Source organism: Squalius cephalus, assembly GCF_949319135.1.
Source record: "Squalius cephalus genome assembly, chromosome: 10".
NCBI lineage: Eukaryota > Metazoa > Chordata > Actinopteri > Cypriniformes > Leuciscidae > Squalius > Squalius cephalus.
The window spans coordinates 14,147,959-14,166,706 of NC_137131.1; the positions used below are offsets into that span (position 1 = coordinate 14,147,959).

Consider the following 18,748-nt stretch of genomic DNA (forward strand, 5'->3'; position numbering starts at 1 on the left):
GAAATCAAGGCGCATAACATTTTCTCTCAATCTGTTATTTATTTAATCTTAAATTACTTATCTATTAATTTAGCCACCATGCCATCTTAAATATTTTTTTATTTGTTAAGGTTAATGGTTGTTATTGATGATGTTATATAATAATGTTAGTTGTTTAATGTTTTCTGTGCTGAAATATTTTCTCCTATACCAGACGGTAAGCCATTTGTACCGTTGCCAAAAATGTGTGTTGGGACTGGCTAGTATGACTATACTGTGTGACAGTAGATATATTAGTTCATCAGTGAACAAAACTGCTTTACACTATTTACACATATAAGTACTAAGGCAGGGCTTGATTGTTGTTTTTTTTTATTTATTTTTTTATTTTTTATTCCCTTGCTATGGCCTTTAATTAATCTTTAGGAGCATTAGTGCTTTCCTCCCCATTCAGTTCATAACTAAAAAAACCCGGTAGAATTACTACAAGATTGGCATGCAGGTGCACTTTTCCCAGAAGCTCCACCCCTATACCCCAAAGTCAGCACCTCAGCTTGTTTTGCCAGTTTTAACTTAACTGTTGAATGGAAATCAGAGAGATCTTGTTTTAAGTAATCTCTCTGGGCTCCTACTTGATCCTGAGTTACTCTTGCATTAAAGGGGGGGTGAAATGCTATTTCATGCATACTGACTTTTTTACACTGGTAAAGAGTTGGATTCCCATGCTAAACATGGACAAAGTTTCAAAAACTAAGTTGTACGTTTGAAGGAGTATTTTTGTTCCAAAAATACTCCTTCCGGTTTGTCACAAGTTTCGGAAAGTTTTTTTCGAGTATGGCTCTGTCTTACGTAAGATAGGGCGGAATTTCCTTATATGGGTCCTAAGGGCACTTCTCCGGTAAGATCGCGGCCGCGCGCGCACTCTTAGACCAGAGCAAGAGAGTGAAAGCAGTTCGCCATCAAAGCGCCCTGCCCGGCTTTTGGGAAGTCAATGTCACCAAAGAAGTGTGTTTTTGGTTGCCAGGGCAAGACAACCCTGCACAGATTCCCAAAGAACCCAGCGTTAAAGGTGCCGTAGAATGGATTATTTTATTATTTTATAATGTTTCCTGGGGTGCCCTTATAATGTTAGTATGTTTTTTAGATCAAAATTTGTTATAATTTAGAAATAAAAGGCATATTTCCTAGCCTGATTTCATTCCCTGGATTGAACACTCTGTTTGAAGGGGCGTGTCTGCTGTGAGACTTCAGTGTAAACGCCCTCTGCTGTGATTGGCTGACATGCTTGCATATGAAATATCTGGCATTACATGTAGAGCTATCTGGAAAACTTTTACTATTACAGCTTTTATACGTTTTTACTATTACAGCTATCGGGATTAACGAATCATGAGAAGTTTTTAAAGTATTTAGATCTATTCCAGCATTGAGCAGATGACAGCCTGTTGATCGCGTGAATGAAGATCTTATCACAGCAACGCGATCTACTGATGCATAAACAGTGTTGAACGACTGAGAGAAAGATTATCTGTCTGAACTTGAACAATTACACATCAGAAATTCACATAACCCACTGGTTCTCCAGAGGCTCGGATGAAGGAACTAAAAAAATACTTTTGTGTTCATTTGTACATCCAAACACTGAGCAACTGCCATGCTTCGTTCGCTCGTTTGCAAGCCACGATGTCTCTCGAGGAAAAAACAATATCGCGCTGGATCTAGATAACACAGTGTAAATTATTGTTAATAAAATCACTACTTACCGCTTGCGGGAATATAACGTTAGTTGAAATTGCCCCCTTCGTCCGTTTGAGACGCCAAGAGAAGCCTGGCTGCTTGATATTGTTCCAGGTTAGAAAAACAGTCCGTGGTGAAACGGGCAGAGCAACTAACAACTTCGAATTAAACTGTAGCGGTATCAGATTATAGATAGATCTGCCATTTTCCCTATGATCCTCCTCCTGCTTGTTTCTTCACCTGCAGAACTTCTGATGATTCGGCTGCGCAGTTCCGCCTGGCATTGAACATGGGCTGGCATATGCAAATTTTTAGAGGCGTACATATTAATGATCCCAACTGTTGCGTCACAGTTGGTGTTATGTGGAGATTCGCCTGTTTTTCAGGGGTGTTTTTCAAAAACGAGATTTAAATAAGAAAGGGAAAACTATGGTGTTTGAGACTCACTGTATGTCATGTCCATGTACTGAACTCTTGTTATTTAACTATGCCAAGATATTCAATTCAATTTCACATTCTAGGGCACCTTTAAGGAACCCGTGGATGGAGTTTGTTTTCCTGAGCATAAACGGAGTTGTGTAGCTGTTTGTTCCCTGCATTTTGACGATGATTGTTTTATAAACAAAGCCCAGATCGTCTAATGCTTAAGGATCGAGCAGTCGCAATGATAAAGGTTCGCGGTCGTGCGTTGGAACCGGACGGTGAGTAACTGTTGAACAAATAATGTCTCTGTGTGTTGTCACTAGCTCGGTGCGTTAGCACAGCTAAGCTTCGCCCACACGGCCCGCCCCCAGCCGCTCGGTTTTTTCCGGAAAGACTCGGTACACCCTATCTTTCTTTGATTAATATAATAAAACAAAAGACTTTTTGGAGATATGAAGGATGCAATATTACTCTATAGGTACTCAAGATTAACAGGAGATTGAGTGAAAATGAGCATTTCACCCCCCCTTTAATGTTACTCTATCTGTGAATTAGTTCAGGGTTTTCTATAAACCAACAGAAGCAAGGCAACATTACACTTGGACCCTGCAGTGAAGTCATCACTGCTCTGTAATCCCAGCTAGGCAAAGGTCCTGCTGGTGGCATGGCACTAGAGTGTGACATCGTAGGAACTAACCAATTAGTTTTGTTAGGTCTGCGGTTGTCATGTTTGCCTGTGGCATGTTTTGTTTCCTCATCAGACTCGGGAGCTAAGAAGAAATGACTCGCTTTCCTTTTCCTCGCTATCAAATCAACAGTTCAGTTAGCAGGAATTTAGCTTTTTTTTATGTTAATATTTAGCATTTAATGATGCTTTGTGCAATAAACAAAATCGGTGTGCTACGTAGCCTACTGTTTAGTTTCATATGAAACTCTCACTTTTTTTTCTTCTGTGGTTCTACTGTGCTTAGCACTGACCTTATGTGGTTGCACGGTTGCAACTCTTATACATCGCATCCACACAGTCACATTTCACACTTCTGTCTGCATGTGTATGGCTGTATATTGTTGATGGTTTACAAATAACACATTTTAGTAAACAGTTTAATCTCAAATCAATATCTCTCATCCCATAATTATTTATGTGGCGAAATGCCATGTAATAAGTGTTATGACTGTACCGTATCCTTTAAATGTCTGTCTAGTTTGAACCTGCCGCATGCTAGAAATATTTCAACTCAGGTCAATATTTTGTGTGTGATTATTAACTTATGTGGCAAGTAGCCGTGTAATAAGCGGAATAATGTACATCGAACCGATTGTTATCGCAGAATAAACCCCTTCAGGCTGATGCTTCGCGTCGGGTCCTGATCACCCTGTCGGGGTTTATTCTGTTATAATTGCTATTAAAATGATCTATTGACAGTCACAATACAATACAATACAATACAATACAGGGATAGTGTACATCCAGTCAGTTGTTATTGCAGAAGAAGGAGTCTTGCATCAACCTGAAGGGGTTTATTCTGTGAAACAACCAGCTGGATGGACATTATTCCATGTATTGTATTTTATTATATCTAGTTTTAATTAGGACCGTCAATAGATAAAAAAAAATAATAATAATAGCGGTAAATCGCACCACTCCAGACTCCGATCAAATGGCCAGTGCGACAAAATTTTGTTAGAGGTCGCACTGGTGCCACCACCACGTTGCCCAACTATTATCATATTGCATATGAGAAACATCAAACGACAAACGAAACGAAAGTGAAACGAAACCGCATTACAGGTTTGAGCTGCGTGGACTGTTTATCAGCTCGGAGCAATACTAGACCGCACAGAGCGAACTTAGAACAGGTACTCGTGGGCTGATCTCTCAAATTCGGTGCAGAATTCTCTGTTATACTTGAATTCTCTGTTATAACTGGTCTTAAACAAAAAATATAGCCATTTGAAATTAGAGGCATCACTGCATTTTAATTATGATCCAAACAAAGATGCTACACACATGTAGCATGAGCAGTTGTTTTTTATTTAAATTGATTTAATTATAGGGTTTAAAGTAAAAAACAGAATGGTCTGACTTTAGATTTGTGAAATTATACTACACAAGACACACCTGCACAAAACAAAAGCAGCAGACAGACTGAATGAAAATGCAAATTCACTCTTCGACAATAGGTGGTGCTTATGGAACAGCTGTGATATTGGGTTTCTTTGGGTACCGCTATACACAAATCAACACGGCTTATAAAAACTACTTTATACAAAGATAAGAGGAAAAGAAAATGCCATCAAAACTTTTCTGAATACAGTCAGTTCCCTTTCGAGAGGCATTCATATAAACCAGATAATTTAATTGTATAATGTTAATTATGTTAATGACGCAATTTCACTTGCTTCAGTAATGTAAATGCATTTTTGAATCAATCGCATGCGTTAACGTTGACAGCCCTAGTTTTTATATACTTTCTAGATAAGAGTCTACCTTGAACTGCTGATATACAGAATGCAATCCAGATGATTTTATGAGTTCTTCTAACTTATCCTCTTATGTCATATCCTCCTTAACATGAGTCCATTCTTAAACTTTTTGTTAATCTGACTGAACCCAATCACCAATCAGGCATCTCCAGTGATAAGCCAATGCTTTTCCTTTCTTTATCTGTGATATTGTAGATCCATCCTGAGGCATGAGCAGTGAGCTGCCATCAGTCAGTCTGATTGGGTCTAAATGGAGAGAAATGCCTAGATGTGAGAGCTGGCTGGAGAGATTGATTAGAGGAGACCTATGGAAAAACATCTGGGGAAGTGAAATTAGCCCAGCCACAAGTGTACAACGTGAGCTGGGTATAAACATTCAGCATCCACTAGAGAGTCATTAAGGCCTCTAGATTCTGAGGTCATGAGTTAACTGTGTGGTTTTCCCTTTCATACTCTTGTCAAAGCATGTTGACCGAAACAGTTGAGCAGCAATGTATGCTGATGCAAAAAGAGCTGTTTAAAGGAACGGTTCATTAAAAAAAAACATTTTTTTAAAACAAAAGGAGACATTTTACTGAATTTTCAATACGGTAAATGATGAACTCCAAAAATGACAAAGTTCTTTTGGACTTTCTATTTACCAATGAATTCTGAAAATAAATAAATAAATGTATCTCAGTTTCCACAAATTTTTTTAGCAGCACAACTGTTTTTTATAAATATTTCTTTAGCACCAAATCAGCATATCTTTTTTTTTGTAAAAAATCATGTGACGCAGAAGTGAAGACTGGCGTAATGGCTGCTGCAAATTCAGCTTTGCCATCAATGAACAAATTATATTTAAAAACATTTTAAAATAGAAAGCAGTTATTTTAAATTGTAATAATATTTCACAATATTAGACTGGTATTGGAATGGAAAGGGACTTCTTTCAAAAACATAAAAAAAAAAAAATCTTTCTGATCCAAACTTTTGAACGGTAGTGTAGCACAGAAGCAAATTATACTTGAGTTACGCTGAAGGGGAATATTTTTTTCGAGAATAACAACTGAAACAGAAGAAAGTCTTATGGTTTTTGAAGGACGAGGATGACACAATTGTCATTTTTACATGAATGATACCTTTTAAGTGCACTTTCTGCCCTCTACACAACTGTAATTAATCAGCTATGTGCAAACATGCTTGAGTTCCTTTTACAGCTGTCAATCATAATACTAGTTAGTTCACATTCTTCCACTCTTTCTAGATGTAGTATCCACTGGTGTAAGTGCTGCTTGCTTGTGCCATCAGAACAGAGTTAAGAGCTGTCTTTCCATTGTCGGACCAAAACTTAGCGAGTGTGCTAGTGCGTGCCAGGGCCAGTTGCGTACTGTCACTTCCAGGGCTTGATCGGGCCTTCCTCTGGGCCAATGGCCTGGTGTTTTTGGCCCGCCGAATACCTTGGTCCAAAGCAGGCCAACTGGGTCTTGAGGGGAGTGGTCATGAACAAAGATGGAGTTAACTGAATCAGGAGAGTTTTCATATCAGGTTACCAGTAGGGCTGTCACTTTTGTGAAAAAATCCTGTTCGATTTTTTAAACATAAGTGTTCATTGAATCGATTGTAAAATCGATTTTCCATGTCTAAAGACGTTTCCATTTTAAACGCCAAATATGGGCAAATCAACGGACAACTAACAGGCATTAGGACGAACGTAAAGACGGCGCTTGAGACTCACACAAGTCAGTAATATTCCTGATGATTTATTGGCGTGAAGTTTCGTGCACAATGACAAACAGGAGTGCAACATTCTCGAAAAACAATAAGCAGAGTGGACTGCCATAACATCAATGAAAAACATTACTGCAGTCTTCAACATGCCTGTGTTTACGGTTAGAAATGTCAAACAAATTTCGCCTACGTAAGCGATTGTAGACCGTAGCCCGAATCTGTATCTGCATGCATGAGACTGTCTGAATACTGGCAGAATTCAGTTTTGTTGTAAAAAGAGACACATTATGAAGAAGAAGAATTTGCTGTTTTGTGTGTTTGTCAGAGCCTGCAGTTGCTGTGAGAGGCACGTTCGCTGCGCGCGTATCGTCACGAGCTGGACGCGCTCCGAGAAAAAAGACCGTTATAATCGATTCTCTATTTTCGTTTTCGAAACTTGCGTTGGTTGGTCTGATCGATTGTGCAATCGATTTTCGAACGAAAAGTGACAGCCCTAGTTACCAGCTGACCTCAACATTTAAGACATTTAAAACAATTTCAGCTCAAAACTCACTTTCAGACACCAGCAATTTTCTGAAATAACTTCTGATTGCAATCCAATGGGGATTTTGATCACCATATGAGGCAGAAATATATTTATATGCGATACTGAAGGCTGCTTGTGCTAACCATTGCAATAATACATTTATACAATTATGGAAAGGAAAATACCAGAGACTGCTTGAAGAACTTGAAGACAAATCATATATGATTAATCATGTAATTATTTGGCTTCATGTTTCATCTGTCTGTGCCTTTGTTGATACTGGACTTCTGCATCTGCATGTCAAAAATTACACATTTGAGTTAATCGGAGTGTAACTCCTGTTTTCAGCTTGTGAGCTCCCTCTGTTGCTCTGACTGAAAGGATAACAGTATACTGAGACAGGAGAGATCGCTCAAACCTTCTCAGATCACATAATTGTATGGAAAATTAATAGAAATGCTATTTTTTTCTAAAGAAATGTGATGTAAACATGATATTTTATTAACTGATATAAATGTGTAAGCCTTTGGACTTAAATTAAAAGCCTTAATGGAGTTGTTTTGTGCATTCCTTTGTTCACAGGTAAATGGAAGCTGGTGCGACTAAATAATTATGTGTGTTCTCTTTTTATGAGATAATGATAAATACCAATTTGATTCAGAATGAATGATATGCACTTCTTAAATGAATAAATTACTGTCATTGGTCAAATATCGTTGCTGGAGTCTTAAGTAAAGGCCGAACGTCCCCATCTGTCATGTTTTTTTTGCGATCTAGCAAGTTTTCAGTCAGTGAGCCCCATGCTAGTGAAATGGTGGGGTTGTGTGATGTTGTTCTATGGAGGCGTGTTCAGGATTAAGGTTAAGGTTTTAGGGTAGCGCTGCGGGGCTCCTGGCCTGACAGAATGGAAACGCAGCTTGACTTTGGTCTTGCAGCTCATGGTTAGAGCTGTAGCGGTTTTTAGTCAGTCTAATTTTTTTAGTGGCCCAATAGCGATATTATCGCCATTTATTTTGATTTATTTATATGCATTTAATAGTGCTATGTAAATAAGTGTTACAATGTGGTCAGCGGGCATGAAAACGAGGACATATTCAGTAACCAATGAAACCAAAACTAAAGAGCGCTGAAACAGGAAGTGAATTAAACAGAAGAGGATGTCAAAATAAGGGTCCACATAACATAACATAAACCTGACAATAAGCTCATTAGGCTATTGTTGTATGTATAAACAGTTAGTTCTGATCCTCGAATCTCTCTTGACGAGAGGCTTTCTGCTGATATTTCACCAGTTTTTAGCATTGCTCATCTCTGCACATTCTAGACAGGCTGTCACTCAGCACAGTAACATTGTTACAAGGGACTGTTTTTGAGTGGGTCATTAAATGGTTAATTCAACAAACACATTCAAAAACGCTGATTTATTCAAAGATGTAATGAAACAAGGTGTTGAAATTATTTTAACTCACCACTTTACAAGGCTCAGCAGAGCAGCAATGTGCCGCATGGGCAACGCTGAAGCTGATGCCATTCATGGGAAATACCCTTAAACGTTAAAAGGATGATATGACAAAGATTTCACTTTCCTTGGACATGACAACCTTTTCACGAATATATATGACTTGACCTCAAAGACAGACTCAGGTAAGTGCAGACGCTCAGTCGATCTCTCTCTCATACACTGTCACTGTTTAGGCTTGTTATGTGCAAATCCAAGGAGCCTCTGTACAAATCACCTTGGTAAACAGAATCTTATTATCAATAACTTATTTAACATTCAATACACATGCGCGAAGTGCAAAACCAGAAGGGCATAGCTTTATGAAAAAAAAGAAAACACTTGAATATCACTGTTTCTTTTGCTTGCTTGCATTCCTCTGCGGTTGGCTTGTCAGTAATGTGGTATTACAATATTGCGGTTATCGTGACAGCTGACAGCCCTAGTTGAGGTCCGAGGCTATTGGCCCTACCCGGCACGTTGTTGGTCTTGGCTCGTACTAGCTGACAGTGGAAAAGCGGCTAATGTTTAAGCCCTACTGCAATGCTTGTACAGAGGCAGGTGAGAGTCTCACGTGTATTCACCGGTGTCCCTGATCCTCATCTGATTAGCCCTGGGACTCCAGACTGACGTCATGGTCACCCCGTCACCCCCCTCAACGCAATCTTATACTGTCATCTCAGGCAGGACTTCTCAACGGCTGCATCTCCTAGCCTGTCATTTGATTAAGTGTGCACTTGCTTGACGAAGGCTAAAGCTATGTGGAGTAAATGTATGGTTTTTGCTGTAAATTTAGCTGCACTTTAGGGGCTTAAAGCATGTGAAAGATGTAGCAATCCTAAAGAAGCTTTGTCTGAACCATTGTTACTATAAATTAAAAGAAAAGAAAGAACACTCAAATATGCACAAGGTAAGGGATGCAGAGGGTTGTGTTTGTGTTGTGAAGCAAAAAAATGTGTTGCTTCTGAATGTGAGTTGATGTACACTACCATTCAAAAGTTTCAGGATCGATTTTCAGCATCGATTGTGTTGCATCGATTACTCCAGTCTTCAGTGCCACATGATCCTTCAGAAATCATTCTTTTGCGCTGATTTGGTGCTCAAGTAACATTTCTTGTTATAAATATTGAAAACATGTCACTTTTGATCAATTTAATGCATCCTTGCTGAATAAAAGTATTAATTTCTCTCTCTTTTTTTAAATTACTGACAAACTTTTGAGTGGTGGTGAATGACTTTGAATGTGATTGTGAAACTTGTTTATAGCCCTTTGTTTTCATTCAGGGTCATTTTTTTGTGTGTGTGTCTCCAGTGGTCACTGGTTGGATTGTCTTTGGTTTGTTTTTTCACTCTATGTGTGTGTGTGTGTGTGTGTGTGTGTGTGTGTGTGTGTGAGCAAGTGACAACACTGTTTGCTTTGAGGCTTTTTACTTTTGAACGGTGTGGTGTGGTTTTATGAGCACTGCGTATTTAATACAAACAGTCCTTCCAGATGTTTCTGGAATTTCGTGACACCACAGAGAGGATGTGACCAGTGCAGGGTTCTTGCCAGATTTCCATGGCAACGTCTGTTTCCCATCCTGATGAAGAACACAGCGAGTATGAATGAATCTGCAGGCGTCTTTAAATGAGTTATTTGGCTCTCATTTTAGACCCACATTTTTTACCTCTTAAATTTGATTGTTTTTGTCATCATAATTCTTGTGTTGATGACAGCTTCACTTTGTTGTTGTAGTTTTAGTGGTTTATAATGTAATGATTTTAGGCACCTCATGATTCAATCCGATTCTGGGAGTCACAATTGAATTTCTGATACACCTATGTTTTTTTTCCCTGATTAATAATTCTGCTTTGCAAAGGCAAAACACATTTGTTGTATATTTTTGCATTATTCCATGTTGCCTCTAAGTTTAACAATGAAAAACACTGAATTTATTTCCTTTAATTTTCTTTTATTAGATTATTACATTGCCCTTTTGCATTCTAGCTCACAGTTACATTTGAAAAAATGTGTAGAATATCTATAAATTGAATAAATTAGCAACATTTACACCTGGATGGTGCTTGTTTGCATTTCGCAAGACACAAATTTGTAAATCTCGAATGGATAAGCAGTCTATTTAGTATGTGCTTGTATATAAATGTATTCTGAATTTCTGAATTTGGATTGATTCAGAATCGTTAAAGAATTGCAATGAATATATTGGTTTCCCCCACTCGCATCTTGGCAGCAAGCCCTTGTTTTGAGATGTATTATTTACTGTGTGACTGTGATGCAGTGCCGCAGTGTGGAAGAAGCAGCTTTTTAAATAAATTTTATCGCTTTTGCGATGACTGTGAACTTATTGGGTGTAACTATACAACTGTACAGCAACATCTTTTTCTATTCATCTAATTCATATATTCTGAAGTTCAATAGTCACTTTAGTGGCATGTTAAGACAGTTGCGTGTGCTTGTCTGTCATTGAAAAGTGGAAAAACCGAATGTATGTGTGTTTCAGCTGGAGCTGCCGGCACCGCCTCCCCTGCTGTTCAGGAAGCTGAGTAACCCCGACCTGTCTCCTGCTGCAGGAAAGACCAAACTGCAGCGGCAGCTCAGTCACGATGACGGCAGAGCCCGACGCAGCAGTATGGCCGGCGTCCTCACCGGTGAGACACCGCAAATTACTTTCCCTAGTAGTTTGTATGTCCCCCTTTTGCTTAAAAGACTCCAGGATTTTGTGTAAAGACTGATGATCATGTTCTTCAGCATGATTTGAGAATGATCCAAAGAACATTTTTTTGTTCAATAGAAGAAAGAACATCTGGCCTTTTCTGCAAATGTAAAGTGCTTTTATTATTCTTTTTTGGATATTACCTTTTATTTTGTGTGTTATATAGCTGTTTGTGAATGTAAAAGGTCTGCAAAGATCAAAGTGCACAACAAAGGGAGTCATTGTCTCACAAAAGAAAGAACCGATTCTGAACTCCCTGAAACTAGTCATCATAATTCCTCCCTCCCATTTTACTCCCTGCTCAAACCTATGTAGGTTTGTAACAAATTTGTATGATGTCCACCTATGGTCTTCATTGGCTGCCCACAAACAACGTCTACTTTCACCCGTCCTCAGACACTGTAGTTGTAGCTGAGGCCTGGAAGATTTTGGTTTATGTTGTCGACATGTTGAGAAGATGCTGTTTTTCTGTGCTGCGAAAGCAAATCCACTTTGCATGGACAAGGACTTGATCTCAAAATGATATGGTAAAACCCACACTATCATTACTGTTCTTTACCACTCTTTATAGAAGTGCTGAGGAAACCTCCTGAGCTGAAATTCAGATACGGTAATGGTCATTTTGTTTCCGAGGCGCTGTAAGCGATATACGAAACACAACAGACTGGACCATCTGACCAATCAGAGCAGAGTAGAGGGTACACTCTTGGAAAGGCGGGGTTTAGAGAGACCGAATCCTTGATGGAACTGTTTCAGACACTGAGAAAAGAGGTGATTGCAATTATGAGAAAAATAATATTTTCTGACCTTGGATGCATGTAAACCTACTTTAGGAGACCGTCAAAACAATCAGGAATCTTTAGAAGATAACCTCTAATAGGGGTACTTTAAGTGGATCAATACCACAAATTTACTTACATTTAATAAGTGATTAGAAATACTGCAGAACTTTGTTCACATTATATAAAAGATGTAGATTTAAATAGATGAGCTATCAGAGAATCTGTAGCTTGGCTTTGATTTGGTTCTTAACCACAGAATGCAGACAAGTACAGACCATGTCCTGATTCTGTTTTTCTCTGGTGTGCCACAGGAAAGCAGCTTCTGCCTCTGTCGAGCAGCATGCATGGTGGAGTGAGTCAGCTGGCCTGGCAGCAGCACGCAGGAGAACCCAATAACTTGGTCCGCATGAGGAGTCAGTCCTTTGGCCAGTCTGCCCCCTCTCTCACTGCGGGACTGGTAAGTGCACATGCAGCACACCCTCTATCTGTTTCCATCCAACACAAGCAAACAAAGGTTTGAGTTTGTAAATAATTTTACAAGGCACTGTCACATAATACTTGGTTTAAATCGATTTGTAAGAATGATAGTCTGACCCTCAGTGGTAAAATGGCCATCATAAGTTTTATCTGGCATACTACTTATTCCCCCCTTCCAGAACTATGTGGTGACAAACATGATCAAATGTGATAAAATAGGTACTTTTCTTCACTTGCCATTGTCTTGTGTGGCAAAAGGGAATTATGGATCCTGTCTACACACCTGAGCATTGACAATTCACAAGGACTAAATGTTAAATAACTGCCACTGATGTAACTTATGATGCATGACTAGGATACAGTAGCTTACAAATGCAAATTTACTCCTTATGAAGTACCTCTGAGTCAGGTCACATTGTCATGGATAATCTGGATTGATCCTTACTTTTATTGTGTATATATATGTAATTTCAAAAGGCAGATAGAAATCACTCCAAGCAGCATTCTGTGAGGCTGGTCTTTGTGTTTGTTTATGAAGGTTTAGAAGTGAAGAAACTATGTGTGTCAATTACTGCAATATAACCATTTATATGAAGAGATCTTGTACCTGCTGTATGTGCAGAAGATGTATTTACCATGAAGTTGTCATGCAGTCTAAAGCCTAGTGCCATAGCTACATCTGCTGTCCGTGGCTAGTACTACACCAATGAAAGTGGGCAATACTAAATGCTAAAAGGGAAGCTTATTTATTAAATTATATATATATATAATATTATTATTATTATTTATTTTTTTGTGTGTGTGTGTGTGTGTGTATATATATATGTGTATGTATGCCATACTGAACCCTTTTGATGACTAGAAAATATTTTTAGATATATGTGGACAGTTAATGTAAATAAGGTTTGAGACTGTGGTTCTATAAACGGCAGCAAACAGGAGTAAGTCCAGTACTGGCATCTGACAAATGACAGGCATTTTACTTAAGTCCCCCTGTAGTCAATAATTGTATCCCTTAAAACTTATCTTTGATCACCAAAATTACATATTTAAACCTTTTTTCCTTAAAAAAAAATATTCTTCATGCGTTTTTGAGATGGTCTTTGGCTCACTGTTTTAGTTTTAAAGAATTTTAAAGATAAAATCCTCAGCAATGGTGTTGACTTGAATTTAGAATTTTCACATGGTTTGTCTTAAAGCATATTAAAAACACCACATAGACAAACAACATTAAAAGCTTGATTTTCACCACAGGGGGGACTTTAAGTTGCAGAGTTTCAGTAGATTTACTTTACACTGCTCCTTAACGTCTAGAAATATAGCCTTTGACATAATGCCGAGAATTCTGTCATGCTCATGGTTGTTTCTAACCTTCAGGTGGCAGCATTGCCCACGTCCTGAACACAGAGAGGCGCTGACTGCCCACTGATGTAGAACTAAATAGTACAAATCTTGAATGGGTAAAGTGCTGCACATGGGCTGTGTTATTATCTCAGCCCTTATGTTTATGGATGAAAAATATACTCAGCACTGCAGTGTAGCAGGGTGTCCTAATAAAGTGGTAATTAATATGCCAGTGCTTCAGCTGGCCCTCTTTAAAGGCCTTGTCTTTTGAAAGAGAAGCCATGGACACACTAATTGCTGCTTATTAGGATTTATATGCCAGCAGCAAACAGTAGCATGCTGATATTAAGATGCAATAGTCCACGGTTATTTAAAGTTGCTAGGACACTTCTTTTGTACTTTTTTGCGGTATGAAGGATAATATAGTTTGTTTGTGCATCATTATATCTCAAACGTAATTTGAAGGCCTGTTGATGTGAATCGAATTCATCACTGTTTTGTATGACAAATAACCATTGGATGATAAATTCATAAACGCATCAAGCAAGCAACATCATAAATATAATATCAATCATGAGGCAGCAGTATATTGAGTTTTTAAAAGGAAATGATTCATTTTGTTATGTGTGCAATCTATTTGACAAATTATGTTCATTACTATATAAAGCAGCTTCTAGGAAATTGCTTGAGGAAATATAACCTTTTTTGCATAAATATTAAATACCTTTTGTAACTTTATAAAGATCCATCTTGATTTAATTTATACGATAATGAAATGCGATTTATACTTCTTTCTTTGTTCTATTGTATTTATATGTGCTATTTATAATTTGATTATTTGTTATTACTGTTAACTTTTCTTTAATAATGTTTTAAATTTACATTAATTAGGCTAGTAGGTTTGCTGTGTATCAAAATTGGAATAGAGAATTGTGATATTTCACTAGTATCTAAACATTTGAACCACTGACCCAATCCTTGCACTGAGTCCTGCTGGAGCAGCTCTAAATATGTGCTGCACTATTAAATGAAAGATAAAATATGATAGAGCAATAGATTGAACAGTGAAAGTAACAGAAGCTCATACAATACACTTTAGCAGGCTTAATTTAGCATGAAAATAACTGAAGGAAATATATATTTGCTGAACAAATTAAGCCAACTAATATGATTTATATTATTTTGGTTTCTCTACATTTAAAAATGACAAATGCAGTGAAAATACAGGTATCGGGACTGTGTATCGGCAAGTACCAAAAATAAATAATCAGTATCGGACTCGTTCTGGAAAAAGTGGTATCGGTGCATCCCTAATAAACAATCATCATTTTTTGTGACTATTGTGGACTACTGGTTTTGTGTGCAAACTGGTTATTAGGAAATTGTGTTATAAACATATATTTTGGTGTTGACCGTAGAGGTAAGTTGGGATGGGCAGTATAGTATAACCAAAATCTTATACCATATCAGTATTTTATATACCTGTAGCGGTATACATCAACAGTACTTATTTGTGATGTAAAAATAAATGATATAAATTATCTTTTGAATAATGCAGTAAATTGCATACTTTATATATGAAAGATACTTGATTGTATCCATTTATTTTCTCGTTTTATTTGGAACTTGATGGATCATGGATGCAAATGAAAAGATTCAATTATTCATAACAAATTAAAAAGTATTATGGTGCAAAATAAAATTTGCATTGTGTAACTCGTCTTTGACTTGTATATTTTCACTTATAAATCTCTATAGGTTCGCAGCCATGCAAGTGAGATGTTATTCTTACTATTTATTCATAGGCATGACAGTGTGGTGAAGGAAATGACCCAGGGTTGTTTTATCCTGTGGTGATGTAGTTCGTAATCCTCAGGTCCAGGCTGCTTCTGTGGGGCTTTATTGTGAGAGGTGCGGGAGAGACACAGGGATGGAATGACTTAAAGGGAACCATGCAGGACAGGCAGATGGTGTTTATCTTCTAATATGGAGAGGTGTGTGTGTTGGGCAAGCACAGATTTTTTAAATGACGGGTGGGGGTGGGTGGGAGGCGGTGGCGGGGTTCTGACATGAACCATAACTGATTATGCAAATTGATTCATCTGATCAGTTTTCAAAAGATTTTTCGTTCTGCCATTAAGTTTACCCCAAGGGGCAGACAAGGTGCAGGAATTTCCATTACTCATTGGGCTTAGGGATTTAAACAAACACCTAGTATTTAAAATACATTTACATTGAAAGAGGACCCGGGTCATTTTTAGGGACCAGAAATAGATTTGAGGATGGCTTCTTTTGACTTGGAGCAGGAAACAAACAGCCAGAATACCCTGGCAATCAAAAACAACAATGTAGCAACCACATAGCATTATGTACATAAAATATAATTGTAAAAGTTGCACAATTATTGAATTTTAATAGATCTGTATTAGTCTATATGAATGCTCCTTATAGGACATCACATTCTTTTGACCAAAGCTATACTGTACAGAGAGTGTTTTGTCCTTGGCAACAACATCCAACATACAGTAAGTGATTATAACTAATTATTAGTGGTCGATATTTGGCATTTTTTAAATATCGGCATCGGCCGATACGTTTTTCTGATTAGCCGATGTGTTGGAAGCGGGACTTTTATTTTGACGGTGTGATCACACAGCGCTCACCCACATTCTCCGTCTTCATTAGTTTACGATCTCTGTCAGTCATATCTAATACTTTGTTAGACAGAACTGGTAAACAAAGAAAGTAAATGTATGCGAAAAAGTAAAGCGTTTGCTTTTGTATTATTTGTAACAGAAAAGGCAAACAATCAGGCTAAAATACTTTCTCATTTATCGTCAACATTCAGCAAATGCGGATCTACATAATTTAAACAAATCTCTGAATATCTAACAAACAATTTCACAAACCTTAATCGAATCCAGCTGTGATATCTTGTGAAGTGTGCATTTGTAGCCTGCATAAACGTGTTAATGCAAATGACGGTGGGTCCGTGCGAAGTGAGTGAATGCGAACAGAAGATTGTTATGCACAGGTCAGTGTGGTCTGTTCAAATATTTTTATGGCACGCATTTAGGGAAGAAAATGGTTATTTTGGTTTATTCCTTTGGTGTTCAGTCTAATTTGTGATGGCTGTGAGGCTGGAGTAAGTCAACAGTGGCATTAACATACCGTGATATTTGCATAATATTTGCATATAGGCAGGAGGAAAAGACAGGGAGGGTTGTTCTAGTGCTGCAGGCGATATTGTAATTCATTCCTGCCGTTTCTTTTTTGTGTATGTTATTGTTGTTCTAGTTTTATGTTCAAATATTAAATGAAGATTTAAGAGCTGGTCTGCCTTGGAAATCTAAAATTGTATTTAATCAGTTAAAGAAGAGCAGATAAAGAAGTTGAAGTGACTTTTCTACAGAGGATACCAGACTTAAATTGTGCCGTGGTTGTGTATATTTTAAATGGTGATTTGTTTTTCACTTCCCAGGGAATCTGGTCTTTAGTGTGGTTAATGGAGCTTTTATAAGCATTCGGAGGCCCACATAAGTAGCTGCGGCTCTCATGAATACACAGTCAATCCTTTATCACTTAAATCTTTTAATGGGATATTGAAATCTGTTTCCATCCTTTCAAAAAATTTAGCTGTCCTCTCTACCTCTTTTTTTTTTTTAATCGATTTATTGTTGGTGGTTTGAAAATGTTACCCAGAGGCAATAGGTTTTAAAGGAGACACAAAGAAGACAAAGAAAAACAGAATGATCGCTCATCTCCCGTCATTGAGGTCACAAACAACTGAAGTGAGTGACTATGTACAGGATTAAATATTCAAAAGGCAATTATGAATAATTACTTGAAAGGCCCTCCACTGTGCTGCCAACTTACCCAATGTGACGACACTCATGGCAGTGGTAGAGGCTGCTGGGATCTGTCTTTTTTGTTTCTGTGCTGCTAGCTTTTTTCCTACACTATACTCTCTCTGCTTGTTTTATTTTTCTGGGTCTGACAGTTGTTTTTCTTTTTGCTACGCACCTTCTGTTTCTATCTTCAGGCTTTTAATCTGATGTTCCTTGCATTTGGCCCAGATTGTGATCTATGACGCCAAACAATAAAACAAGATTTCACTGTGTACCTGGAGGGAAAAAACGCCTTTAACACTTTTTAAATATCTGATCTAAATCACGCCAATGTCATTTGAGAATGTCTTGTGGGCAGAAAGAGCACATCAATTTTTAATACAAGAGCTAGCATTGAAAGCTCAGCTGTCATTTAGATAAGCATCAAGCAAGTTTTGCTTGTCATTTTTTTGCTTATTGTGAAATGGTGATTATGTTAGCCTCACTAAACGTTAGTCAGGCAATCTTTAAATAACAGTTGAGCTTTACATAAAAAGTTAATGAGAAAGTACTGTGCATCTTTACATAATGCATAAGTGCAGTTTTTTTCCCTATTAAAAAAAGTTTTATCCTTGAAGAATTGAATTGTACTTTTGCAAAATGTTAAAAATCATGTATATTCATAAGAAAGGAGAAAATCATGGCATTTTTTTTTCTTTGACTGATAAAGCAGGACTTCTATTTTGATAGTGCTGCCTGACAGCTGACACAAACTATGCTGTGCTATATCCAGTTTGCTTCTGTTATATTCACTGTATGTAAAATTAGCTTTGCCTGGCATTTATTGGAGAAACTATGATTCCCATAGACTAAGGAGATTATTGAGTGCACTGTTGGTTACAGTATTTACTTCCTTACTATTCATGTTTTCAACAATTTATTTAAAAAAAATGCCATACAGAATCAAAACTTTGCTATCTAAAGTACAAATGTTTATTTTTACAGATTATCTAGTTCCAATGATTGTCTTTAATTTTAAAATGCTTTATTAATTATTATAGTAAAGTAAAAAAAAAATAAAAAAAAAATAAATAAATAAAATATATATATATATATATATATATATATATATATATATATATATATATATATATATATATATATATATATATATATATATATACACACACACATATACAAACACATACACACACGTATATTTATACATATCAGCTTTATATTGG

The 18,748-nt window shown here is 37.3% G+C and overlaps 1 protein-coding gene across 4 annotated transcripts in view; it reads left to right on the top strand.

Moving 5' to 3' along the window:
• mast2 (microtubule associated serine/threonine kinase 2) overlaps positions 1-18,748 on the top strand; it is a 135,194-nt gene that overhangs the window by 24,592 nt on the left and 91,854 nt on the right. For all 4 annotated transcript variants that reach the window (XM_079882821.1, XM_079882822.1, XM_079882823.1 and 1 more), the window contains exons 2-3: positions 10,862-11,009; positions 12,168-12,313. In XM_079882821.1, coding sequence (XP_079738947.1) covers positions 10,862-11,009; positions 12,168-12,313 — 294 coding nt within the window. The remainder of the gene's footprint in view (positions 1-10,861; positions 11,010-12,167; positions 12,314-18,748) is intronic.